The sequence below is a fragment of the Mauremys reevesii genome, linkage group 25 (genome assembly GCF_016161935.1).
Source record: "Mauremys reevesii isolate NIE-2019 linkage group 25, ASM1616193v1, whole genome shotgun sequence".
NCBI classification, from domain to species: Eukaryota; Metazoa; Chordata; order Testudines; family Geoemydidae; genus Mauremys; species Mauremys reevesii.
In genome coordinates, this window is record NC_052647.1 from 18,871,941 (window position 1) to 18,897,919 (window position 25,979).

The 25,979-nt window shown below is 64.2% G+C and overlaps 1 protein-coding gene across 6 annotated transcripts in view; it reads left to right on the forward strand.

Annotated features, from left to right (window-relative positions):
- TNS2 (tensin 2) overlaps positions 1 to 25,979 on the forward strand; it is a 47,091-nt gene that overhangs the window by 13,287 nt on the left and 7,825 nt on the right. For 4 of the 6 annotated variants that reach the window (XM_039514249.1, XM_039514253.1, XM_039514250.1 and 1 more), the window contains exons 2-19: positions 4,467 to 4,578; positions 5,611 to 5,648; positions 12,503 to 12,541; positions 15,866 to 15,904; positions 17,470 to 17,519; positions 17,743 to 17,914; positions 18,561 to 18,611; positions 18,771 to 18,893; positions 19,100 to 19,164; positions 19,866 to 19,949; positions 20,091 to 20,203; positions 20,551 to 20,611; positions 20,703 to 20,778; positions 21,282 to 21,411; positions 22,005 to 22,070; positions 22,409 to 22,525; positions 24,046 to 25,479; positions 25,770 to 25,926. In XM_039514249.1, the coding sequence (XP_039370183.1) occupies positions 4,467 to 4,578; positions 5,611 to 5,648; positions 12,503 to 12,541; positions 15,866 to 15,904; positions 17,470 to 17,519; positions 17,743 to 17,914; positions 18,561 to 18,611; positions 18,771 to 18,893; positions 19,100 to 19,164; positions 19,866 to 19,949; positions 20,091 to 20,203; positions 20,551 to 20,611; positions 20,703 to 20,778; positions 21,282 to 21,411; positions 22,005 to 22,070; positions 22,409 to 22,525; positions 24,046 to 25,479; positions 25,770 to 25,926 (2,927 nt within the window). Of the gene's footprint in view, positions 1 to 2,092; positions 2,240 to 4,466; positions 4,579 to 5,610; positions 5,649 to 7,226; positions 7,495 to 12,502; positions 12,542 to 15,865; positions 15,905 to 17,469; positions 17,520 to 17,742; positions 17,915 to 18,560; positions 18,612 to 18,770; positions 18,894 to 19,099; positions 19,165 to 19,865; positions 19,950 to 20,090; positions 20,204 to 20,550; positions 20,612 to 20,702; positions 20,779 to 21,281; positions 21,412 to 22,004; positions 22,071 to 22,408; positions 22,526 to 24,045; positions 25,480 to 25,769; positions 25,927 to 25,979 lie in introns of those variants that run through there. The other 2 variants (XM_039514251.1, XM_039514254.1) reach the window with 2 other exon arrangements.

Consider the following 25,979-nt stretch of genomic DNA (forward strand, 5'->3'; position numbering starts at 1 on the left):
GGCACTGGAAGGGAAGGGTTAACCAGGCAAGGCCTGGCACTGGCACTGGGTGGCACTGGGAGGGAAGGGTTAACTAGGCAGGGCCCGGCACTGGCACTGGGTGGCACTGGAAGGGAAGGGTTAACCAGGCAAGGCCTGGCACTGGCACTGGGTGGCACTGGGAGGGAAGGGTTAACCAGGCAAGGCCTGGCACTGGGAGGGAAGGTTTCTCCTGGCCCATCCAGTGGTCTGTAGAGCTCGATGTCCCCGTGCTGGGGCTGCATTTCTGACAAGCTTCACTGGGGGGAAGCTCAAGCCTCTTTCCCTTGCTGGCCATTCCCTGCGTGAAACGAGTTTGCTGGGTCTCAGCCCAGCTCCTAGCCAGGGGGTGTTGCCAGGCTGCACAGCGGGCTGCGCCCATAGCCAGGGTCCGTGCCAGGTTTGCCCCCTTTCCTCCCCCCCACGGCGCTGCGCTCGCTTCACTGCCGTGATGACCCATGCCAGCTGGATTCCAGCGCGCTTGGGCAGGGTAGCCTCAGGCACCGCGTTTGCTGTGTAGACAGCCTCACCGTTTATACCCTCCCAGCCTGGGCGCTTCGGGGATTATAAAACACTCTCACGGGCGGTTCTGGCACCAGCGTGGGAGGCTGCGATTGGGCGACGGTGGCGCGGGCACCGGGGGATGGGAATTACAGACACATTCTCGGGCTGGCCGAGGGCCGTGGCTGAGGCTTGGTGCACACAGAGGGTTTTACCAACCCGGTAATTTTCGTGGAATTGGTTTCCAAACGAGAAGCGAGATCCTCGGATTCCGGGCAAGACGTTCCCAGGTTCCCTCCCTCCTGGGGACCTGACCCCAACATGGGAACCAGGAAGTGAAACTGACCATGCTGCAGGGAGGGGAGTGAAATGGTGGTGCAGCGTGGTTTTGGGATCCCATGCAAAGGGATTGACTGGGAGGGAGGTCTCTTTGGACCGTTCAGTTGTGGCCCGATCCGTGGCCCAGGGGAAGAGAGGCTGGTTCTCACATCGATCGTTTGACAGGGCCTATTTTAAGGCCGGGCACCCTCCCTACCCGCTCCCTGCCAGCCATTCTCTGAGCACGGGCGTGTTTCCTGAGCAGGGAACACGGAGCTCAGCTTTAGGGGAACCTCCCATCCCGTGTAGAGCTAGACTGAACTGCAAGGGCCGGTGTCTCTGCTGTGGCCTGGTGTGGGTGCCCGGGGGCATCGGCACATGCTCTTAAGGGGTGCAACAGGGCATCCCCTGCCCATATATCGGACACCAGGAGCGACCGGAGAGGGGCGGCAGGGCAGGGACTGTCTATGGGGTACCAGGAGCTGCCGTTCTCTGCCAGCTCCCTGGGGGGGGGGTGAATCTCTAGAGGGAGGGGGGAACACACACTCCTGCCCAAGGGTCATAGCATGGCGCCTTTGCCCTTAGGGTGGCACTCACAGGGGCGCTACCCCGGAGGAGGTGCTGGGCACACCTGGCTGCCCCGTGTCTTGTCTCCCCTGCCGAGGGCAGGGCGAGGGGAGTAGAGCAGGGATGGGCCAGGGAGTGATGCCAGATTGGGCAAGGGAGGGTGTCTCTCATGTTATAGGGAACCCTCCTCCCTCCCTGCTCTGCCAGCTGCCCGGCCTCCCTCAGGCCGGCGGGGAGGTCACAGGCCCAGGCTGAGGAGGCCTGAATCTCCCCTTTCCCGAGTTGAGTGGGGGCTGGAGCTGGGTCCTGGCTCCATCCCTCCCTCTGCATTTCTCCTCGTCCTTCCTCCCTCTAGCCTAGCTCACAACACCCCTCTCCCAAACGACGGTGAACGGGCCCCGGACACTGAACTCTGCCTGCAAGTGGGTGCCCTGCTGGGGGCCAGCCTGGGGCGTGTGGATGGGGTGGGTGATGCCTAGAGGCCTGCAGGCCTGGGGACGAGGGCCCAGCTGCGGGTATGACCCAGAGAGGCTGGGACGCTGCCCGAGGCGCGGGCACTCAGCAGGCAGCATCGTGACCCGAGCCAGTGAGTAAACATGTTCCTGGACTCGGCTGGGAGCGGGGAAGGGCTGGCGGGAACGGGGGGGGAGGGGGGGCTGACTGTGTCGCAGCTCCCCACGGGCAACGATTGCGAAAGGCAGGCAGAGCCGAGCCAGATCCCTGCTGTATTTCCCCGCCGGCCTGGCCAGAGAGCAGCCCGCCCCGAAGGGAAAGGACGCAGGGTGGGAGTGCCCTCTGCCCGCCCCCACGCCAGCGCGGCTTGAACAGGATGCCGGTAAGCGGTGCCGGTGCGCTGCGGGTCAGCCTGGCTGGGCGGCACCGCCCACGGCCTGTGCTGCCAGGGGTCGGGGCTGGAGGCTGGTGGGGCTTAAGGAGGCGGGGGGCAGGGAGTGGTGCATGGGTGAGGGCTGCACCATGTGCGGGCCAGCAGGTGTTTCGGATCCTGCCCCGCCCAGCGCCCGCTGCCGTGCAAAGACGCTGCCGTTCTCCTGTGCCCGGCTGATGGCACGAGGAACGGGGGAGGGGATACTCCAGCTAAGTGACCTGGCTACTCGGGGGGGCCGTCGGCCCAAGCTAGAGCCGAGCCGGCTGCACAACCGTGGTGCCCGTCGCTGGCGTATCTGAGCCCCTCCGAGCACCTGACTGGAGCCAGCGGCTCGGCCGGGCGCTCTCTGTTGGACACGTGCCCGTGGGTGACTGCGGCGGGTCCTGTGCCAGGCATCCAGCTCAGAGTGAGGAGGGGGCATATTAGCAAAGCAGGGTTTACCCCCGACCCCCCCGATCTCGCTGGGCCCTGCCCGCCTTCTCCACCTCTCGCTGGGCCCACCCTCGATCCTGCCCTTTAAGAACGAGCCTTGTTTTCGCAGAACACGCCGGGCAACAAAGCGGGCGATTCATGGCTATTTATAGCGCGGGCGGCCATGCCCGAGCCGGCGTGAATGGCCCATTCAGCGGGGTTTATACAGGCGCAGGCACGGGGCTGCTTTCCGTCACCCCTTCCCTTCCCTTCCTCCCCAGGGACGAACTACATGTCCCAGGAGCCTCCTGCCCTGCTGGGGGGGTCGGGGGGGTCGGGGGAGTGGAGGATGCCTGGCTGATTTCAGGCATCATTAACCAGATGGGGGGAAAACCTGGCTGGAACCAGTTTGGCGCAGCTCCTGCCAGCCTGGATTGGATGGCTTGGCAACCGGGGCGGGCCAGGCCAGGCCGGGGAATAGTTGACTCCAGTGTCCGCTGGATGGTGCGATGGAAGAGAAAAAAGCGGGGGGCTTTGGGGGCACCCTGTGTCTGTCCTGAACTGGTGACCCTCCCCGGAGTGGGGTTAAAGGTGGGGTGAGGGTGTCAGCCCCCACCCTCCCATCACCTTCATACGCAAAACCCAAAGGGGAGCGTGGCCAGACCATGCAATGGGGCAGGGAGGACAGGGCTCTGGAAGCAGCAATAAACAGCCCCTGCACTTAGGGGGCAGCACGGGGGCACTGGCAGGGCTGGTCTCTCAGTGGGGCAGGGGTTGTCTCAGTTTTGAGGGCTTTCATGGCTAACCCCAACGAGGCCTGTTAACTCGGCCCGCCTTCTAAACCCACCCACCTCCCGCTGCAAAGGCGGAGGCATCGCTGCTGTTACGGCAGCAGGCCCTGCGAACAGGGCCCCGTCGCGCCAGGCGCTGTACATACGTACACAAAACAAAGCCGTCCTGCCCCGAAAAGCTCATGGGCCAAACAGACCAAGGGTGGGAGGGGAAACTGAGGCACGGAGCGAGTAAGTGACTTGCTCAAGACCACTGGTAGAGCTGGGGGTAGAACCCAGGTGTCCTGGCTCCCAGTCTAGCACCTACCCCTGTGCCTCGTTCGCTGGGCCCAGTGGTGGGCTCTGGCAAGTGGAATTTGGCCCTGTGTAACTGAGCCCTCCCCAGCAGAGGGCCGGTGCGTGGGGGCAGGGACGGAGACTCTGCGGGGAATCCATGGCATTTCAGACCGATCCCACACACACACACACACACACCAGCCGCACGGCTGGAATCCGGCCCCTCGAGAGGCTGCGTTTCCGGCCGGCCAGCTGTTGCGTTTCTGGCTAATTGGTGCTGCACTGTGGGGGGGGCAGCGGTTGGGAAAGGCCCCCCGCAGCTGGCAGGACACATTCCCTGCCCCTCCGTGCAGAGCTGACAGTCATTGGCCCTAAGTGGCGCTCGGAGGGGCTGGGGGAGTGAAATTTGGCAGTAGTGCCCAGGGGCGTAGGGCCTGCTGTGCCCGGGGACTGGGCCATGGCATGGGCTGTAGAGACCGAGCGCCCCCTGCAGGTGGGTGTCCAGTGCCCTGTCGCGCTCTCCTTTAAGGCACTTCCAGAGAGGCAGTATGGCCTAGTGGCTGAAGCACGGACCTAGCGCTCAGGAGACCTGGTGTCTCTCCCTGGGCCCGCCACTGTCCTGCTGGGGGACCCACACACTGCTCTCCCCATGCTTTAGTGAGCCCTGTACCAATTCTGCCCTGTGTTTGCCTCCATAGCCGGAGAAGGTGCCCGAGCCGCACAGCTTCAAGGAGAAGGCCTTTAAGAAGAAGAAGAGAGCGTGTGTGGTGTGTAAGGAATCCATTGAGGCTCTGGGCCTCGTCTGCCAAGGTACCAGCCCTCACCGCCCTTGCCCTCCTCAAACCTGGTCCGAGGGATCCCAGCCCGGCAACCCGCAGCCTCGGCAGCCCAGTACCCAGGGCACTAGCACCAGGACTCGCACTTCCAGCCTCTGGGCACACCAGGAGCCAGGCCCCCGTGCACAAGCACCAGGACTCACACTCCCAGCCCCCGGGCTCACCAGGAGCCAGACCCTAGTGCACTAGCACCAGGACTCACACTCCCAGCCTCCGGGCTTACCAGGAGCCAGGCCCTAGTGCACTAGCACCAGGACTCACACTCCCAGCCCAGGGCTCACCAGGAGCCAGGCCCTAGTGCACTAGCACCAGGACTCACACTCCCAGCCCCTGGGCTCACCAGGAGCCAGGCCCTAGTGCACTAGCACCAGGACTCACACTCCCAGCCCCCGGGCTCACCAGGAACCAGGCCCCCATGCACTAGCACCAGGACTCACACTCCCAGCCCCCGGGCTCACCAGGAACCAGGCCCCCATGCACTAGCACCAGGACTCACACTCCCAGCCCCCGGGCTCACCAGGAACCAGGCCCCCATGCACTAGCACCAGGACTCATACTCCCAGCCCCCGGGCTCACCAGGAGCCAGGCCCCAGTGCACAAGCACCAGGACTCGCACTCCCAGCCCCTGGGCTCACTAGGAGCCAGGCCCTAGTGCACTAGCACCAGGACTCACACTCCCAGCCCCCGGGCTCACCAGGAGCCAGGCCCCAGCACATGAGCACCAGGACTCACACTCCCAGCCCCCGGGCTCACTAGGAGCCAGACCCTAGTGCACTAGCACCAGGACTCACACTCCCAGCCCCCGGGCTCACCAGGAGCCAGGCCCTAGTGCACTAGCACCAGGACTCACACTCCCAGCCCCCGGGCTCACTAGGAGCCAGGCCCTAGTGCACTAGCACCAGGACTCACACTCCCAGCCCCGGGGCTCACCAGGCCCCAGGCCTCAGTGCACTAGCCCGGCTGCACAGGGATCTCCCCTTCACACACCCCTTTCTCTCCCCTACAGCCTGCAAGATCGCCAGCCACAAGAAATGCGAAGCGAAGGTAGGAGAAGGCGCGATGCCGAATTGGGGGCTGGGGGGAGATGGTTGGAGCCCAGCCTTGGGGACCATGTCCCTTCCTGGCCACAAGTGATGGGCAAACCCAGCTGATGGGCACCCAATGCGGCAGGCAGGGGTGTCTGTCCACAGAGGGTGACCCCAGTTCCACCCTGCACGGCCCAGCGGGCACATGGCTTGGATCACTCCCAGGCCGTGCTCGGCGGGTACTGGGGGCCCAGCGAGGGACCCCCTGAGGCTGCAGCCAGAGGAGATGCTCAGCAGCCTCGGGGAGGCTTGCTCACCCCTATGGGGCAGGAGGAGGCTCCTGGCGGCAGGGAATGGGGGAGCTCAGCCGGGGAAGGGAGCCACTGTGGGTGGCAGCTTCAGCACTGCAGGAACTGGTCCCTGTGGCGCCAGGGGGCTGGGGGAGGGAGGGATGAAACTCAGCCTCAGTGACCCAGGCTCCTGCCCTGTTTGCTGGGAGATCCAGGCTCTTATCTCGGCCTGGCCCAGCAAAGGGCAAGAGAGCAGCGGAAGGGAGCACGTCTGAGGAGCAGCAGGAACATGGGGCCGTGGGAAATGTCCTGAACCGAGGGAGGGCAGAGTGAGGGCCGGCAGCGTGGCCGAGCAAACATTCCCCGTGGCTCTGGCATGAGATGTGGAGTCCTGCCCTCTCAGAGAGACGGACCGCGGCTGCCAATGCCAGAGCGGGTTTCCGGGGGCTTTGTGTGAGCTACGCTGGGAGAACTCAGATTTACTGGGGTTCTGGCAGGGCACTGCTGTGAGCAGGGCACTGCTTTAGGGAAGCTCACCGCGCTGGGGTCCCGACAGGGCACTGCTGTGGGGATGCTCACAGCGCTGGGGTCCCGGCAGGGCACTGCTTTGGGGAAGCTCACAGCGCTGGGGTTCCGACAGGGCACTGCTTTAGGGAAGCTCACAGCGCTGGGGTCCCAACAGGGCACTGCTGTGGGGATGCTCACAGCGCTGGGGTCCCAGCACGGCACTGCTGTGGGGAAGCTCACAGCGCTGGGGTCCCGGCAGGGCACTGCTTTGGGGAAGCTCACAGCGCTGGGGTCCCAGCACAGCACTGCTGTGGGGAAGCTCACAGCACTGGGGTCCTGGCAGGGTACCACTTTGAGCAGGGCACTGCTTTAGGGAAGCTCACAGCGCTGGGGTCCTGGCAGGGCACTGCTTTAGGGAAGCTCACAGCGCTGGGGTCCCGGCAATCCACTGCTTTAGGGACGCTCACAGCGCTGGGATCCCAGCAGGGCACTGCTGCGAGGAAGCTCACCACCCTGGAACACTGCTCCAAGCTTTACTCTCCTCCCCTCCTACCACACCTGGCTGGAGACCCAGTGCCAGGGACGGTTCCGCAGGGCCCGGTACTCGGCACGCTCCGGGCTTTGAGACCTCTCTGCCGGATGCAGGTGGCCCTGTGCTGAGCCCCACGGCTAGCTGCAGCCCTCACCGTGCCGGAGCCCCTGCGTCTCTGGCCCTTTAAGCCTTGGTTGTGTAATTATGGTTGCGCGGAGCTGGGAGTTTTTCTTGGCCCTGGGCCAGCGTCTGCAGCTGGAGGCTGCTGGTTCTCCTCCGGGATTTTCCGGGGCACTTTGCTCCGTGCAGACCCTCCGTCCGTCCGTCCAAGGGGCGGAGGGCCGCGCTGGAGTCAGATGAGGGGAAGGCTGGGGGTGAAGGGAGAAGTGGCTGAGCGAGGGAGGAGAGGATAGAGGGAGCGGAGAAGATCCTGCAGCGGAGGGGGAATTTGGGGGCCTCCCCCCATGCGGGGAACAGCTGGATGGAGAAGCCCGGCATCCTAAAGACGAGCTCCACCCTGCCCTGCTGATCCCCAGGTAAAGCTCCGCTGCTGACAGCCAGGGGGACCTGTGGGGACAGGCCAGGATGCCCCTCTGATCGGCCCTCTCCGCCCCCTCCACCGGGGGGCAGCCCAGGGCAGAGGAGGACCTGATTGCTAAGAGGTCTCCATCTCGCCAGTCCCTTTGGCAGCCCCTGGGCTTTGCCCAAGAAGCGCCTGTCAGGGGCATTTATCAGCAGGCAGGAGGTGCCCGGGGGGGTCCAGAGCCTGCTACGGGGAAGGGGGGGCAGGGCTGGGTACCGTGCCGCAGAAAACACCCTGCCCAGAGGAGCTATCTCCGTCCAGCGCGCTCCGGATGCCAGGGTCCCTTAGAGGTGATGTTAGGCTGAGATGACACCTTGCGAGAGGGAGGTTTATAGACTGAGGCATCATCTAGTGCAGTGGTTCTCTAACTTTTTTACTGGTGACCCCTTTCACACAGCAAGGCTCTGAGTGCGAAACCCGCTCCCCCCCCCCATAAATTAAAACCACTTTTTCTATGTTTAACACCATTATAAATGCTGGAGGCAAAACAGGGTTTGGGGTAGAGGTTGACAGCTCGCGACCTCCCCATGTAATAACCTCATGACTCCCAGTTTGAGAACCCCTGATCTAGTGTTTAGAGGACTGGCAGCAGGACACCTCTGTTCCTTGCTCTGAAATGGAGTGAGGTCTAGTGGCTAGATGAAGGGGGCTGGGGGCCAGGACTCCTGGGTTCTATCCCAAGCTCTGGGCGGGAGTGTGCTCTAATGGTTGGAGAAGGGAGGGAGATAGGGAGCCAGGACTCCTGGGTTCTGTCATTCGCTCTGCTACCGACACAGTGACTCCACAGTACCTGCCCCCACTCCGTGCCTCAGTTTCCCCACCTACAAGCTGACTTTCGGGGAGGGGAGGGTGAAATGTGGCAGCTGGTAGAAGCCACATGCTCTTCAAACACTGCTCCTGGTTGTAGGAAGCGGGGCTCGGGGAGCGGCCAGGGGGACCCCTTTCCACATGGCCCCTGTAGCTTTCAAGCCCATTTGCCTCGCTCCCAGAGTTTCTGGTTACGGTGCTTTTCCCACATCCCAGCCCCCCTCTCCATCCCGCAGGCCGAGCCAGATGTTTTCCCAGGCCGAAGCTGAGAGGCAGACCGGGGAGAGGGGGCAGGAAGTTTGCACTGAGGATGATTTGTGCGACACACTTTGCTCTGGACAGCAAATGTTCAGATAGAAACTGCAGGAGGGGAAGGGAGGGGAGTTAACAGGCTGAGGGATGAGGGAGAGGATTGCAGAGGGATGCAAGGTGGCTAGCAGGCGCTGCGGAGGAGATGGCTCTTGCACCAGGTTGGGACAGGCACCAATTGCCTAGCCAGGAGGAGGAAGAAGGAGGGAGAGGGGGGTGTCAGATCAGTGAGGGATTTGGGGGGCAGTGAGGTGCACAGGCCCAGCGGTGTCAGATCAGCGTGGGGTTCGGAGGGTCGGATCAGTGGGGGATTTGGGGGGCAGTGAGGCGCACAGGCCCAGCGGTGTCAGATCAGCATGGGGTTCGGGGGTCGGATCAGTGAGGGATTTGGGGGGCAGTGAGGAGCACAGGGTGGCATGGTCAGATCAGATCAGTGTGGGGTTTGGAGGGTCGGATCAGTGAGGGATTTGGGGGGCAGTGAGGAGCACAGGCCCAGGGGTGTCAGATCAGTGTGGGGTTCGGAGGGTCGGATCAGTGAGGGATTTGTGGGGCAGTGAGGAGCACAGGCCCAGGGGTGTCAGATCAGCATGGGGTTCGGGTGTCAGATCAGTGAGGGATTTGGGGGGCAGTGAGGCGCACAGGCCCGGCGGTGTCAGATCAGTGTGGGGTTCAGAGGGTCGGATCAGTGAGGGATTTGGAGGGCAGTGGGGAGCACAGGGTGGAATGGTCAGATCAATGTGTGGCTCTTGGGGGATGGGGAGCGCAGGCCGGGGTGGGGGGGTCTGATCAGTGAGGGATTTGGGGGGCAGTGAGGAGCACAGGGTGGAGGAGTCAGATCAATGTGTGGCTCGAGGGGGATGGGGAGCGCAGGTCGGGGTGGGGGGTCTGATCAGTGTGTGGCTCAGAGGGATGGGGAGTGTAGGACAGGCGAGGGGGGCTCGATGGGAGCTCAGTCCAGAGCAGGAGTGGCCAACCTGGGGCTCTGGAGCCACATGCGGCTCTTCAGAAGTTAATATGCGGCTCCTTGTACAGGCACCGACTCCGGGGCTGGAGCGACAGGTGCCAACTTTCCAATGTGCCAGGGGTGGGGGGCTCACTGCTCAACCCTTGGCTCTGCCCCAGGCCCTGCCCCCACTGCACCCCTTCCCGCCCCCTCCCCTGAGCCTGCCGTGCCCTCGCTCCCCCCCCCCCCCCCGCCAGAGCCTCCTGCACACCAAGGAACAGCTGTTCAGGAGGTGCAGGGAGGGAGGGGGAAGTGCTGATCAGCAGGGCTGCCGGTGGGCGGGAGGCGCTGGGAGCGGGGTGGGGGAGCTGATGGGGGGGCTGCTGACGTATTCCTGTGGCTCTTTGGCAAGGTACATCGGTAAATTCTGGCTCCTTCTCAGGCTCAGGTTGGCCACCCCTGGTCCAGAGGGTGAGCTCAGCGAGGGGCTCGGGCAGCGGGAGGCAGGCGGCCTGGGGACCGCAGGCTGCTCTGGGGGCTGGAGGGGTTTCAAAGCCTGGAGGCTGAGTGGGTGGGGAGAGCTGTTGGAAGGGGAGGGGGCAGGGGGCCGTGGACTCATTTCTTCTTATGCAAGAGGCATCCCATAGCCTTTCTCCTGCCTGTTCCTTCCTAAGGGAAGTGCCCCCACCCCCATGGCTCTGGGGGGAGCGTATGGGCCCAGCCGGGGGCGGGGGATGTACCTGCCCACTCAGCCCCACAGCTGCATGGGGAGGGCGGGCCGCGGGGTGGCACTCAGTTCAATCCCTCAGCTGGCTCATTAAAAGGCCCATCTAATTTTACGACCATTGTTAACAGAGATTTATGGCCTCTGGCTGATTCAGTCTCATTCTCCAGGGTGCAGGCGGTCAGGAAGGAATCCCCTCTGCACAGCACGTCAGGTGCTTTATGGGACTTGGGGGGAGCAGTGGCACATCTGGTGTTGGCCACAGGATGTCGCCCCAGGGAGACCCTGGCTTGGCAGAACCCACCTGCCTAATTCTACCTTCCCTGCCTGGCGGGACCTCTGCACGCCCTGTAATTAGGGGCTTGTTGGTACTCGGTGCTGGCATGCGGGGCTGTGGCGCTGCCAAGGCTGGGATGCCTGGGGCTCTGCCCGGCCCCAGTCCCACTAGCTAGCGCCCAGCCAGCCGTGGCTTGTCCTCTCCCTGCGCCGGGACCAGCGCCTCTGGCGGCTGATGTGCCCCTGGCTGGTATGGGGAGTGAGAGGGGGTGTCTGGGGGTCTGGCTGCAAACCCAGTGGGGGGGTGGGGTTCATCCTGTAGCCATGCCCTGTCTCCCAGAGGGTTAGGGGCAGAGGTGTGGGGATGGAGCGCAGTTGGGGGTCCCTTTTGGTTCTTACAGTGCGTCCCTGCTGCTGCAAAGACGTCCCGGATCTGGTTCTTGGCCTGCGATCCCCATCCCACCTCTCCCCCCGAACTCCTCATTGATCCAACATGCCCCCCCCAGCCCGTGTCCCCAGCCCGCCCCCTCTGATCCCTTCTGTGATCCAACACGCCCCCCACCTCCCCCCAATCCCCTCTGTGATCCAACATCGCCCCCCTGGCCTGCGCTCCCCATGCCACCTCCCCCCGAGTCCCTCACTGATCCGACCCCCCTGGGTTGTCTCCCCACCCCCTCCTCCGCCAGTTCCCAACCCAAGCCTAAGCCCAGGCACCAGACAGAGTTGCTGGGGTGCTCGCGGTTGGTGGGTGAGCTCTGGCAGGGAGCCCTGGAGCTGGCCAGCTCCCAGGACGGTGCCCAGGGTGGCTTGGACGGAGACGTGCCAGGAGGCAAGGCAGGCAGGGACGGGGGGTGGCAAGACACGGCCTGGATGGATTGCCAGGTCCTGCTCCCTAAGCCAGGCCTGCTAGTGCCCCACGGCCCTGGGGCACACAGCAAGGGGGAGCCGGGCAGGAGGGAGCGGGTGAAGGGCAGAGAGGCGCGGGCACGCAGGAGCTGACTCTGGCAGGGGCAGGCTGGCACTGGGGGGGGCGGTGGAGGGGAGGGGTGTACAGTGCAGGGCGGATGCTCAGAGCTCGGGCTTGGGAACAGGGAGGCCGCAAGCCCAGGACCCGCAGCCTTCGGCTTAGCGTGGAGGGTCGATGTAGCAGGAGGCGCAGATTCTTCTGGAGCAGCTCCTCGCCCCGCACGGGGCTGGGGGCTGGGGAATTGTTCTCCCCTTAATACCGCGGAGCGACCAGCTCTGCCCCCAAGACTCTGGCCTGGACCCCCCCCCACCGACCCAGCGGCCTCAGCTCGTCCCTTAGTCAAAGCCACCAAGGCATTATGGGAAGGGCGACCTTGGCACGGCCAGGTGCCCCCCTGAGGTGGGGGTGTGGGGCAGGGGAGGGCCCCCCCTACGAGTCCGTTTCCTTCTCTCTGGCTGGAGCCGGGCCGCCTGGCGTGAGGCGTGGCGGAGGGGGAGGGGTGGGGCCGGGGGCAGGTGAGGTAGGGTCCGGGCTGAATGGGCTCACTGTGCGCCCCCAGCCCAGGGTGGGGCGCAGCCTGTTTATGTTTCTCTATATATAGCCTCCCCCCATCCTCCCACCCCGGCCACGCCGCCACCCAGGCCCTGCCATGAATCGCAGCCTCTGTGTGTGCCCGAGCTGGAAAGGCCCAGCCCGGGCCAAGAAAAACACCCCTTCCCCACGGCCAAGGGGGGGTCCAGCCTCCTCGCTGCACAGAGCCCGCCTCACGGGCCAGCCCGGTCTCCTCCCCCCCGCCCCCAACCCCAGGGAGGAGACGTCCCGTCTGGAGGGGGGTGGAGGAAGCGTCCCGGTGGCTGCCACCGCACAGATTTCCAGGGGACGCTGCCCGGCTGGGTCCCCGCACCGCGCTGACCCCCTTTGGCTTCTTGTTTCAGGTGGTGTCATCCTGCCAGCCCCTTCCCCCGCCTGAACTGGTAAGTGCCAAGATCGGTCTGTCCCCATTCGCACCCCTCTGGCGATCTCTCGCTGAGCCACTGGCTGCTAAAATGGGTAGGGGTGGGGGAGAGAGGCGGTTTCCATGTGCCAGCCACGGGAGCCACCAGCCTTGCTACCCCTGAGTCCGTATCTCCTGGCGCTGGGTCCCTGGTCGATCTCGCCAGAGGTCTGGGTCGGGGCATGGATGGGAGACGGCTCAGAAAAGCCCCAGAGCGACGGGCCACAGCGTGGGACGCTCAGAAAGGAGCCCTCGTCCCTTGGCCTCGGGGCTGACCCCGGTGCCAGACACCATGCTGCTGGAGATGCCATCTTTCAGGCCAAAGGGAGAACCAAGCACCTGGTCACTCCTGCTCCTTCAAGATCTGCTGGAACTTTTTTCAAGAATGAGAGCCGCCCCCACCCGGTCCTGGCCAAATTCCAACCTGGATTGGGTAATGCCGGGCTCCCTGCTGGGGCGCTGGCAGCAGGAATTAAACCTGGGCCTTCGGGATCTTAATGCACAGGATCTAATGCATGAGCTGACAGATCCCCCTCGCCTCGCTGACCCTGTAGCAGGCTCATCAACCTCTCTGGCCTAGATCCCTCCAGAGGCTGCTGGAGATGCACAGCGCCCCTGGCATGGAATACACTCGGATTCACTTCCTGTCCTAAACGGGATGCAGTGTAGCTGCTAACCAGCTGCCAAGTCCCACCCCAGAGCTGGCTGCATTTCAGCGCTGGGTGAGCCATTCTCCCATTCCGTTGGGCGCTCCAACTTTCGGGTGCTCAGCCGGAGGCCTGATTTTCAGCAGCTAGAGCTCCCGATCGGAGTCCGAGTAAATTCCAGGGGCTTCTTCTGAACCAACGGGAAGTGGCGCAGTGAGCCTTGGAGTCGGGTGGCAGCCGGGCCTCAATGCAGAGGCGTATCCTGGCATGGAAAGCTGGGATAATCCCACTGGATGAAGCGCGGTGGCCGGCCTTTCTGGCCAGTGATAGGGGATGAATTGGAGACTGAAACAGCCAAGGGCTGGGTCGGCTGGATGGCTTGTGGGACCAGGCCCAGACTAGTGAGTAGGTCACTGGTTCGAAGCTGGGTTAGGACAGCAATGGCTACTAGTTGTCACCGGCTGATGGTCGTTTGGTGGCCTTTGCCTTTGGTGTCTCAATGGGCAAGTGTCCCTCCGTGGCTGGCAGGCTAGGTGGGAGGGAATAGAACTCGTCTCCAGAGGGAGTAGTCACCCTATGGCTGCCTGCAGCGCACCCATGCCCGGGTACGGCAGCAATGCAGCAGCGCGGAGGAAGCTCGACGCTGCTGTGTCTGCCTGGTGCACAAACAGCTGGTGCGGATGTCAGCTCTGGGACCTGCTGCGTGGTGAGCTCAGGCCTTGGCAGTGAAAAATCGTCCCACTCCACCCTGTCAGAGAAGATCCAGATGTAGCATCTCCCAGCCAATGGCTTTGGCAGGAGGGTTCCTCTCTGGCCCGAGACAGGAAAGTTCCCTGGGAAACCCTCCAGGGCCTGATTCTCCATCAGGCTGCGCCTTGAGTTGGCACAGTGGGGGCAAATGACCCCAGCGTGTGAAGCGGGGGGCTGGGTTCAAATCCATGCTCTGCCACAAGCTTCAGGTGACCTTGGGCAAATCACTTAGTCGCTCTGTGCCTCAGTTTCCCCACCTGTACAACAGGGATAATAGCCCTACCCTGCCTCATGCGGGCGCCTCGGCGAAGGTGAGGTGCTCTGATACTATGGCGAGGGAACTCACCTAGGTACCTTAGCTAGAAGTTGTGGCGGCCCCAGCTGCCGATGCAACACTAACCCCCGCAGGCAGCTTCCTGATCCCCACAGCTGGTGTCGGGCCTGGAGCATGGAGACTGAACACACAGATTTGCTTTCTTGCTGCAGTCAGGCTGACATAGTCCATTTGGGAGCCTAGGAGGCCCCTAGATCCATTCTTGGGCACCTAAATAACTGGCTGGATTTCCACCAACAGCCCCCATGGACCTCAACAGCTTTGCCCTTAATGGCCATGAAACATACGAAGATGGCAGCCCGCTAGGCACTCCTCTTCCATGCTTCATCTTCCACGGCCATATCCAACCCTGGCCACTGCTGGCTACGGGGCTGGATGGGCCCTGGGTCTCTTCTGGGCCGGATGGACCATGAGTCTCAGTCTTTTCTGGGAGGATGGGCCATTGGTGTCTTCTGGACAGAACAGGCCACTGATCTGTTCCCCTCGGCTGAGTCCTGCATTGCCCTCTCCATCCCTGGAGTCAATGTTAGCCCTATGTGCCCGTGGCCAGTGTCAGCAGGTGGGTGACTCCAGCACCCCGCCTTGCTCTGTGCCCCGGCTCATGAGCCTGGGGCCGAGAAGCTCCTGGAACTAACAGCCCTCTGGCCAGTGTTAGCTTTCCCCACCTGCCCCCTTTGATCCTGAGAACAGCAGGTGTTTCCTTTCCAGACCTCCTCAGCCTGATGTCAGTTTCACTTCCTGCTGCCCACCGGTTGTGCCAGCTGGACTCCTGGTCACTTGGGAAGGAAATGGGGCCACGATCCAGATGAATCACGAAGCCGCTTCAGTGAGGAGCTGTTGGCTCCATTCCCAACAGCCAGGGGGACGGGGACACCCACAGCCGGTGTGGGGGGGGGGGCACCCACTGGCTTCCCCTGAAAAATCTCAGCAGAGAGGCCGAGGAGCTCACAAATACCGAACTGGTCCCCCGGGCTGAGTTGCAGCTCATCCCTCCTTATTACCTGCCGTAGAGGACTCAGCTGAGATTGCGCTGGGTGCTGTACATGCAACAGCTGCCTCCTTGGCGAGTGCCCCTGTGGAACTAGAAGCATGAGCTGCTGAAGCGCCAGGCTCCAAAGCTGTGAAAGACTCAGGGGCTTACCTAACAGGCAGAAGGCACGCACAATCTAACAAGGGGATGAGAGGCTGGGCGGGAAACTGAGGCACACAGGCTCACCCCAGGGGCAGAGCTGGGACTAGAACCGAGGTCTCCAGTGTCACTAATAAACAGGTCACTCCACCAGCTGAGGCTGTCAACATTGCACCTTTGACCAGGCCTGAACGGCCAGCAGTGCCTCTTGTTGCTTCTTCCCCGTTCCTGACGTCCTCCACCCCCAGCTCCGGGCCACATCACGCAGTCGGTGGTTGTGGGACCGGGGGAGGTTTACAAACTCTAGCTGCTGACCTCAGGGCCAGCTGGCTCGGCGCCCAGGCCTGGCGTCTCAGGGAAAGGGCCGATGCGTCGCTATCAATCTCCTTCTCCTCTTGTCAACTCCCCTCGCTCTCTCTCTTCTCCCTTTTCCCCGTACTCCAGAGGCGGAACACTGCTCCGGCCCGGCGCATCGAGCACTTGGTGAGTACCTGCCTCGATTTATCCCATTGGACCCCAAATCCATGCCCCATTGCTGGCGTGAGACCTTCCCTCTGCCCCAGTGGAAGGGGGGAGAGATCCCATCCCTCTCCCCCCAAAGCTCGGGGAGTGGCTGGATGCTGGGATTTTTTATAGGGAGGAGTGCTTCAATGGGGATGGTGCCTAGTGGGATCTGAGTCTAAACAGCTGAGGCAGGGAGCCCTCCTGTGCTGGCCTGCTCCCCCAGCCCTGTCCCAGAGTAAATAGAAGAGAAGTGGCTCTCAGACCGAATAAACAAGCCACCAACAGAACTGATCTTCCACCCCCCTGCCTGCTCCCACCACATGGGGTACAGGATGAATGAGCTTCTCCACCCTCACCTCAGACCCCGCCCTCGCCAGTCCCAGGCGTAACCCCCCAGTGTCTTTGCCGGCTCACCTCAGCTCAGTCCCCCAGGGGTGCACCCCTCCGTGGCTGGCTGCTGGCAGCACGGCCAACCCTCCTTAGCGGAGAGGCCAGCAGCCCATTAGGGCCAAGGGGACTGGGCTCATCCCAAAGGGGAGTGCAGGGGCGGGGGGGGGGCAGGGATGCTTGCCCCAGTCCTGTGCTGTCCCCACTCATCCTTTGGTCCCCAGGACTGTCCACCCAGGCACTTTCCTCGGGGAGAAGGCGGATCTGGGAAGCAGCCATGGGGGTTGCTGACCCCTAGTGCTGGGGGAATTCAGCCCCGGGGAGCCCTCTTCCTGCAGGGGTGCATTGCCCCGTGGACTCTGCCCCGTCCATTTCAGTGCAGGGCCGGGGGCAGGCTGGCCTGCGATGGCAGAGGAGTGGCACTGCATGGGGCATGCTGTGTGAATGGGGCGGGGGCCAGCCTCCGAAACGGTTCCCTCGAGACATCCCCAGCGCCTGACGGGGGGAGCTGGATTTCCCTGCCAAGACCCTGCATGGTTATTCCCACACCGGCCAGGCGTGGAAGGGAACTGGGCCGTGGGATACGGGGAAGGGGGTGAATGGGGTGATGGCGGGGAGGGGGTTGGTTGCCCATCCCCGGCCCTGCCCATTCATTAGGCCCAGTGGGGCGTTGCCGTACCGTTGTGCCGGCTGGCGGGAGCCCAGTGTGCTCACCTGTCCTACCCACGCCCTCTGACGGGGCCCAATGCCCCCACCCGACCCTGGCTGCCCCCAGCAGGTGTCGCTGTGCAGCCTGGGGCAGCAGAGGTGCAGCCAGGGGGCGAGGGGTTAGCCTGCCGGTGCAGATCTCACGGGGTGGGGGAAGCGAGTGGAGAACTCCGCCCGTCCTCTGGGCTGGGAGCCGGGGCCCCCGCCCACAGCCAATTCCATTAGGTCAGCGGGACTCTGGGAACAGAGCAAGGGCAGCTTGGATCCTGGCCTCTGACATCCCCCCGGGGGATCGCGAGTTGCAGGCTGGGCGCGGGCGGGACCCGTCCCTTGCTGTCCCAGGCCGTTCCCACCCCCCAGCAGCCTGGGCCCGGGGCTGTGGTTCGGTGCCAAGGGGCCACGTGGGCCCCCGATTTCCCCACGCTGACCCCTCCCCTCTCGCCCCCCAGGGCTCCACCAAATCCCTCCACACCTCGAAGCAACGGAGCACGCTGCCCAGGTGAGTGGGTGGGGCCGGCAGGGTACGGGGGGGTTGGCTCAGACACCGAGTGGGGGGATCCACTGCTGGTCTGGGGGTCCATCAATGGGGTGCACGAGGTGGGGTAAAGCCAGGCACCCGGCTAGTTGGGGGCGATACCCCAGGGAGCTGCCTGCCCTGCAGGGGTGGGGTACCCCCCAGAGCTGGCACACCCCGACACTCACCCCCCCACACACCTCCCCAGGAGCTTCAGCCTGGACCACGTGATGGAGCGCAAGTACGACTTCGACCTGACCTACATCACTGAGCGCATCATCTCCGTCTTCTTCCCCCCCGCCCTGGAGGAGCAGCGTTACCGCGGCAACCTGCGGGAGGTGGCGCAGATGCTCAAGTCCAAGCACGAGGATAAGTACACGGTAGGGGCTGGGGCAAGGCAGCTGGGGCTAGTGGTTAGAGCGAGGGGGCTGGGAGCCAGGAGTCCTGGGTTCTATCCCAGCTCTGGGTGGGGAGTGGGCTCCAGTGGTTAGAGCAGGGGAGGGTGGGAGCCAGGACTCCTGGGTTCTATCCCCAGCTCTCGGGGGAGAGGGCACTAGTGGTTAGAGCAGGGGAGGGTGGGAGCCAGGACTCCTGGGTTCTATCCCCAGCTCTGGGGACAGAGGGGGAGGGGAGTCTAGTGGTTAGCGCTTGGGGGACTGGGAGTCAGGTTTCTGCCACTGACTTGTCCTGTGACCTTGGATGAGTCTCAAGTGCCTATCTGTGCCTCAGTTTCCCCCCGTGTGGCTGCCCAGGGATAACAATGCTGCCCCGGCGAGGCTGCGAGGTTTCCTCAGTGTTCACATGGGATTTGTGCTCCGGCCGGGCAGCAGGGTGGGGGGTGCTGCAGCCAGGGGGGGATTGGGGCATTTGTGTCGGAGGGGCTGCGGGTTGGAGGCTCAGCCCTGGGCGCGGGTCTCACACCAGGGGCTGGAGGGTTTGGGGGTCGCGGGATGGGGCAGGGCCGGCTGGGGCCCCTTGGCTACAGTCGCCGTCCCGCAGCCAATGAGCTCGCTCTCTGCCTTGCAGCTTTTCAACCTGTCCGAGAAGCGGCATGACATCAGCAGGCTGAACCCCAAGGTGAGAGGGGAGGGGCACCCCACGTCCTCCGGGGGATCCCTGGCTTCTCCCAGGGCGGGAGCCGCGGGACCCCACTCTCTAGCTCTGAGCTGGCCCTTCCCAGCTGGCTGTGTTGGGGTGGGGGAGGAATCTAACCGCTTGCACCCCGATGTGCCGCAGGTTCAGGATTTCGGCTGGCCGGACTTGCACGCGCCCCCCCTGGACAAGATCTGCTCCATCTGCAAAGCCATGGAGACCTGGCTGAACTCGGACCCCCAGCACGTCGTGGTGCTGCATTGCAAGGTGAGGGGGCAGGGTGGGGCTGGGGGGCTGGGGGTGGGACACAACGAGGAATGGGGAGAGGTGGGGGTGGGGCAGAGCCCCTGCCCCGCGGCGGGGTCATGCTGGGTCGGGGGTTGGGCTGCAGCAGGAACACCTCCCCCCCAGGGGCCCTGATGGTGCTGGAGGGTTAAGGGGGCGCCGGCCCTGACGCTCTCACTCCCCTGCAGGGCAACAAGGGCAAGACGGGCGTCATCGTGGCTGCCTATATGCACTACAGCAAGATCTCTGCCAGGTATGGGGGGGGGGGATCTCCCCTCCTGGCTGACCCCCCTCCCTCGGTGTGTGCTCGGCCCGTTCCCCTATTTCCACCCAGCTGCTTCCCTTCAGCCCAGCCCCACTGCCCCAGGGCAGTTCCCTCCCTCCCCCGGCTGTTCCCCCCCTCCTCCCACCCCCACCCCCTCCACCCAGCCTCTCCCCCCGCCCTCGCTGTTCCCCCCACCCCCCAGGGCTCTTCCCCTCACCTCAGCCTACCCCTGCCATGGTTGTTCCCCTCAAACCCCAGGGCTGTCCCCTCTACCCTCCACCAGCCTCTCCCCGCCCTCGCTGTTCCCCACCCCCAGGGCTCTTCCCTCACCTCAGCCTACCCCTGCCATGGTTGTTCCTCAAACCCCAGGGCTGTCCCCTCTACCCCCACCACCAGCCTCTCCCCTGCCCTCGCAGTTCCCCATCCCCAGGGCTATTCCCCACCCCACCCCTCACCCCAGCCTACCCCCACCCTGGCTGTTCCCCACACCCCAGGGCTGTTCCACCCCACTCCCACCCCTCACCCCAGCCTACCCCCTGGCTGTTCCCCCCACACCCCAGGGCTGTTCCCCTCCCCACTCCCACTCCCTCACTCCAGCCTCCCCCCCTCGAGCAGAGTCAGGCCCCGAGCCCCGGGGTTGCTCTGGTGGCCGGAAGCTCCGGCACTGACCCCCGTCCTCTCCCCCGCAGCGCAGACCAGGCGCTCGGCACCCTGACCATGCGGAAGTTCTGCGAGGACAAAGTGGCCGCGTCCCTGCAGCCATCCCAGAAAAGGTGAGGGGGGGGGCGAGGGGCGGAGGAGGGGGATGTGATGGCCATGAAGGGACAGGGAAGGGTCCCCACTGGCTGGCCCCTCCCCCCAGCTCCACTGGGGGGCAGGACCCTGGGGCTGAGCTGTGCCCCCTGAACCCCCAGGTACATCAGTTACTTCAGCGGGCTGCTCTCGGGCACCATCAAGATGAACAGCAACACCCTGTTCCTGCACCACGTCCTCATTCCCGCCATCCCCAACTTCGAGGCCAGCGGAGGTGAGTGCCACGGGGCACACGCAGACTCCGGCAGCCCCGGGTGCTTGCCGACGATCACACGTGCAAATTTGCCGGGGAGTGCAAAATGGGCACGCTCCCAGGCACAAACCCCCAGGAGTCCCGGGGCGCACGCACGTGTGAACCGGCAGCGCTCTCCTGAGTGTGCAGGCACACACCCAAACGGGCCTGCACGCGTGGGTGTGGCATTGCACCCTCGCCAGGGAGCTCACGCCCCTGTGTCCTGAGCCAATCACGAGGGCTCCCTGCCAGCCTGGCTCAGCCCTTGGCTGGAGCAGGCTGCCCCCTTCCCCTCTGCCCCCTCTCTTAACCCGTCCCTCCCGCCCTAGGCTACCAGCCCTTCCTGAAGATCTACCAGTCCATGCAGCTCGTCTACACCTCGGGGATCTAGTGAGTATGAGGCGCCTGCTGCATGGGAGCTGCTGGGCCCGGCCCCCAACGCTCTGATCCCAGCCCCGTGTTTCTCTGCCCTCCCTTACAGCAGTGTCCCGGGCCCCGGCCCCCAGAAGCTTTGTGTCACCCTGGAGCCAGCCCTGCTGCTGAAAGGGGACGTGATGGTGAGTACAGCCAGCTCCAGGAAGGGGCTTCCCGGTGGGGGCGGCTCTGCCGGGTAAGGAGTGGGCACAGGCTCTGAGCCTGGCAGGGAAGGGGGCAGGAGGAACGGGAGAGCTGAGGCTCTGTTGCCTGCCAGGCAGCTCTGCGAAGCAGGCAGTGGGTGTGAGCATGGGCTTGTGCACACCCAGGCTGGGAGGTGCAAATGGGTGTACACGTGGGGGGGTGCCCGTGTGCACAAATGGCAGGTGAGTGTGCCCACGTGTGTGTGCATGGGGGTATCAGTGTGCACAATGGGTGTGTATGAGCACGTGTGCACAGGGGTCTGAGGGGGGGTGTGCAAGAGGGGGTGTCACTGTGCACAGTGGGTGTGTACGAGCGTGCCTCTGTGTGCACAAGGGGCGAGCCACGTGTGTGGGTGTGCACAGACGTGGGCGTGCATGGGGGCCCGTGGACGTCCCTGGGGGGGCCCCCGTGTCAGTGCTGACTCTACCTCCCCCACCCCCAGGTGAAGTGCTACCACAAGCAGACCTGCAGCTCTGACCGGGACGTGGTTTTCCGCGTCCAGTTCCACACGTGCACCATCCACGGTGCCCAGCTCTGGTTCGGGAAGGACGAGCTGGACGAGGCCTGGCAAGGTGAGCAGGGCAGGGGATGGTGCCATCGGCAGCCTCCAAACGGGGCAGCCACCTTCCCGGGGGGCCGACCACTCCCGGCCCTGGGCTGCTCCCAGGGCACCTGCATGCAGCTCAGCACCCCTGTATGCACCCTGTGGTGGTGACCCGTCCTGCCCCAGTGCCTGGGACCACTCTGCTCCCCCTGTCCCCCCATGTACCTGGGATCCCTCTGCACCCCTGCCCCCCAGTGCCTGGGACCCCTCTGCCCCCTGGTGCCTGGGACCCCTCTGTTCCCCCTGGTCCTCTGGTACCCAGGACCCCTCTTCTCCCCCTACCACCTCATACATGGGTCTCCCCTGCCCCACATATTCAGGAACTCTGGGCTCCCCCTGCCCCCTCGTATCTGGGACTCCTTTGCTCCCCCTACCACTTCATACCTGGGACCCCTCTGCTCTGCTGCCCCCACTTGTACCTGGGACCCCTCTGCTCCCCCTGCCCCCTCATACCTGGGACCCCTTGCCCCCTTGTGCTGGACCCACCATCCGCTCTTGCTGCATCCTCAGCCAGTAGCTCCTCTGTTCGCGGCGCACTACCCTCTCCTCTCCTCTCCCCAGACGAGCGCTTCCCCTTCGAAGCCAGCGTGGAGTTCGTCTTCTCTTCCGGACCCGAGAAGATGAAAGGTGAGGGGCTGGCAGGCGGGGAGGGGGGAGAGTCCCTCCCAGAGTGGTAGCACCCCCTAAGCCTCCCCCACCCTGCTGCGCTGAGCCAAGTTCGCCCCCTGGGCCAAGGCGGTAGGACCTCCCCTTTCCCCCACCAAGCCAGGATCGACACCTCCAAGCCAGAAGTCCCATTGCCCTGAGCCAGGAGACCTCCCCCAGCTGGTGGGAGCCCCCCCAATAGCCAGGTGTCTCCCCCCAGGCTAGGCTGCTGTCAACCCAGTCCCTGGCTGAGGGAGCCGCCCACACAGGGTCCATCTCCCAGCCGGAGCCCGCGGCCCTCACCGATTCTCTCCCCTCAGGCCTGGAGACCTTACGGAACAGCCCAGCCATCACAGTGGATTATAACATCTCCGATCCCATGGTGCGCTGGGACTCCTACGAGAACTTCAACCTCCATCACGAGGACAGCCTGGAAGGTACGTCTGGGCACCGGCACGGCCACCCCCAACCACCGGAGCTACCGGCCAGGGCTGTGAGGCCGCTCATACAGAACAATGTGACTACGGGCTTGGGTGGAAGTCAGGACACTTCTCAGCTCAGCCGCTGCCCTGGGGCCTTGGCCAAGCTGCTGCCCCTCGCTCTGCCTCAGTTTCCCCTCCCACCCTTTGTCTGTTCAGACTGTGAGGCAGGAAATGGTTTTCCTGCCCCATGAATATTTTCCAGTTTAAAAAATGTTCCTCTCCCAAATCAGGACGAAAAGTCAAAACTTCCAAAAAATTTGTGAACCGAAAAACTGGGGGAAAAATGTCGGTTTGGGCCAATGGACCCAATGGGTCAATGTTTTGTTTCGATCACTCTGAACCCTTTTGGTTCAATTTTGCCCTTTCTCCCCCCCTCCCCCCATGGAACGTTTTCTTTCGAAATTGTCAAAACTTTTTTCCAAACGTGGCTCGAGCCGGGAGATTTGCCGCCCCCGCCCCGGCTTCACAAACTGTTTCCGCTAAATCAGCATTTGTCTACCGAATTTCCCCCACACGCCATTTTGTCAGTAAATCCCCGACTGGCTCTAACGGCGATTGCTTTGGGGCCAGCTGCTTGTGGCATATGTACAGCACCTAGCGCGGGGAGAGAAGGGGCGGCAGCAAAACCCACCCCTGAAGCAAGAGCCAGTGTTTGTGTAGGACCTACAGTTTTGTAGAGAGAGATTCCAAACCAAGGGGAGTGAATTGACAAAGGGATTGACATGAGGGTCTGTGATGGCTCCTCTGATTTGGGGGAGGATTTGGGGGGCTGGGTTTGGGGGGCAGGACATGAATGTCTTAAGCAACCAGGAGATTTGTGGGAATGTAATCGTTCCGGGATATTTGGTCATTGGCAGGAAGGGTTTTTCCTGGGGTCTAGCACCCCCTGGTGGAACGAGTCTAAGTGAATTTCTGAAGTTATGCGTGTGTGTCCGTGAGTACATGTGTGTGTGTGTTCATGTCTGTATATCCCTCTTTGGGTTGTGTCTCTGTGTGTGTGTAACTTTACGTGTGTGAGGGGGGAGGGTCTCTGTGTTCATGAGGTTGTGGGTTTCGGTTTGTGGCTGTCGGGGAGATTTTCAAAAGTATGAATGGGAGTTAGGATATGTGTGTGTGTGTGTGTGTGTGTGTGTGTGTGTGTGTGTGTGTGTGTGTGTGTGTGTGTGTGTGTGTGTGTGCCCCTGCTGCCCCCTGCTGGAGGGGATGAATCCTGCAGAGTGCGTGAGTGTGTGTGTGTGTATGTGTGTGTGTATCCCCTGCTGGAGAGGATGGGACCTGGGACCCCTGGGACACACCTGCTCTGTGTGTGTGTGTGTGTGTGTGTGTGTGTGTCTCTCTCTCTCTCTGCTGCCCCCTGCTGGCAGGGACGAATCCCACTCTGCGAGCATGTGCAGGTGCCTGTGGGTGTTGGCATCCCTGTGCACTCGGTGCCCGAGTTGAGCCCTGACTGGGCCCTGCCGTCTGCTCCCCTGCAGACATGGCCCACACCCGCGGCCCCGTCGACGGCAGCCTCTACGCCAAGATCAAGAAGAAGCGGAACCTGAGCGGCTTCTCCGGCGGCGGCGGCGGGAGCCCCGCCAGCGCGGACTCCACCCAGCAGGGCAGCCGCTTCCTCTCCGTCAGCAGCGACTCGGGCCACTCCTCCATGCTGGCCGAACCCTCCCCTCCCGCCAAGCTGCTGCCCACGCCAGCCGAGCGGGAGGAGCTGGACAGGCTGCTCGGGGGCTTCGGGGTCAAGGCCAGGCCGGAGACCCCCAAGCAGCAGAGGGGGGCATCCCCGCCCCAGGAGCTGGGGGGCTGCCCGCCCAGCAACGGGGCCAGGGACAGGGAGACGGCCATCCTGGAAGACGACCTGGTGGAGATGAGCCCCTTCGGGCCGCTGGCGTACCCCAGCCGGCGCCCCGGCCTAGCCCGCCACTGCTCCTGCCGCCTGGGCTACCGCTCGCAGAGCTGCCTGGGCACCCACAGCCCCGAGAGGCTGCCCAGCGGTGCCTACTACAGGCCAGAGGGCACCTTGGAGCGCCGGCGGCTGGTCTACAGTACCAACGGGGTCCACCTGCACCCCGCCGAGGGCTACCCCTGCCTGCCGCAGGAGGCCGGGCCGGGGGAGAAGCGGCGGGTGTATCGCTCCCTCTCCGAGGGCCTGCAGCCCCTCGCCCACCCCTACGCCTACGAGCTGCCCCACAGCCCCAGCAAGCGAGAGGACCTGGCCTACAAGCCACCCAGCTACCGGGAGGTGCTGATCCTGGAGGAGGAGCCCGGGTGCGGCTTGGAGCTGTGCCCATGCCAGGACTGCCAGGAGAAGGCTCACGAGGAAGCCGGCCTGCCCCCCACCGCCGCCTTCTACGGCCTGCGCCTGGGCAGCCGCGAGCCTGAGGAGTGGGCCCACGAGAGTGCCAAGTCCCCCCTGTCCCGGGCAGGGCACCCCGGCCAGCCCGTGCCGTTGCTGATGCCGGCCGCCTACAGCCAGCGCAGCCGGGGGCATCACGAGGTGTTTGACTTCGAGCCCGCCCACGCCAAGATGCCGGCGCACTTCGGCCACGGCTACCCGGCCCAGCCCATGCCCGGCGCCCATCAGAAGGGCCACCAGGGCATGGAGCAGAGCCTGGAGCCCTTCCACTACCGCTACGGCCCCCCCTACCCCGCCCTGCTGCCCCACGGCGCCTACGCCTGCGGCCCCCCCGCCCAGTGCCCCCAGCCGCCCTTCTACGGCCGGTCCCCGGCCAGGCCCTGCGCCTCCCCGCCGGACATGCGGCCGTACACGCCAGGCTACCACTCGCCCCCGTCCGGCTCGGCGTCCCCCGTCAGCTCGGCCTACCCGGCCTCCAGGAACCAAAGCTACGAGCCCCAGTCCCCGGAGACAGGCCAGGGCTACCCACACCCGGGGCACCAGGACCGGACACCCGCTGGTGAGTGCCTAATATGGCCCCGGCTACCGGGCTAATGGTGGGGACTGGCTAATGGCCCGGGGGGGGGAGGGCTGGTGTGTGGCTAATGGGGGGAGGGGTAATCTCGCCAACAGCCAGGCAGGGGAGAGGGTTGGTGGTGGCTAAAAGAGGATGGTGGGTGGCTAATAGCTAAGGGGGGAGGGGGCTGGTATGTGGCCGATGGGGAGGGGGGGAAATCTGGCTGACAGCCAGGAGGGTGGGGGGCATGGCCTGTATTTCACTCCAGCTGCTCTCTCCCCCTCCACCCCCAGAGATGCAGGGCCGTGGGGAGGAGGCGCCCTGGCAAGACGTCCCTGGCTCCCCGCGTCAGCCCCACCGGGAGGCTCACTCCGCCTGCCCCGCGCCCCCCGAGCTGTCGGGCCCGCCGACTCCTCTGCACACCAGCAGCCCGGTGCAGAGCAAAGACAGGTGCGTGCCGCCCCATGTGCAGGGCGGGGGGCGCTGATGGAGTCACCCATGGG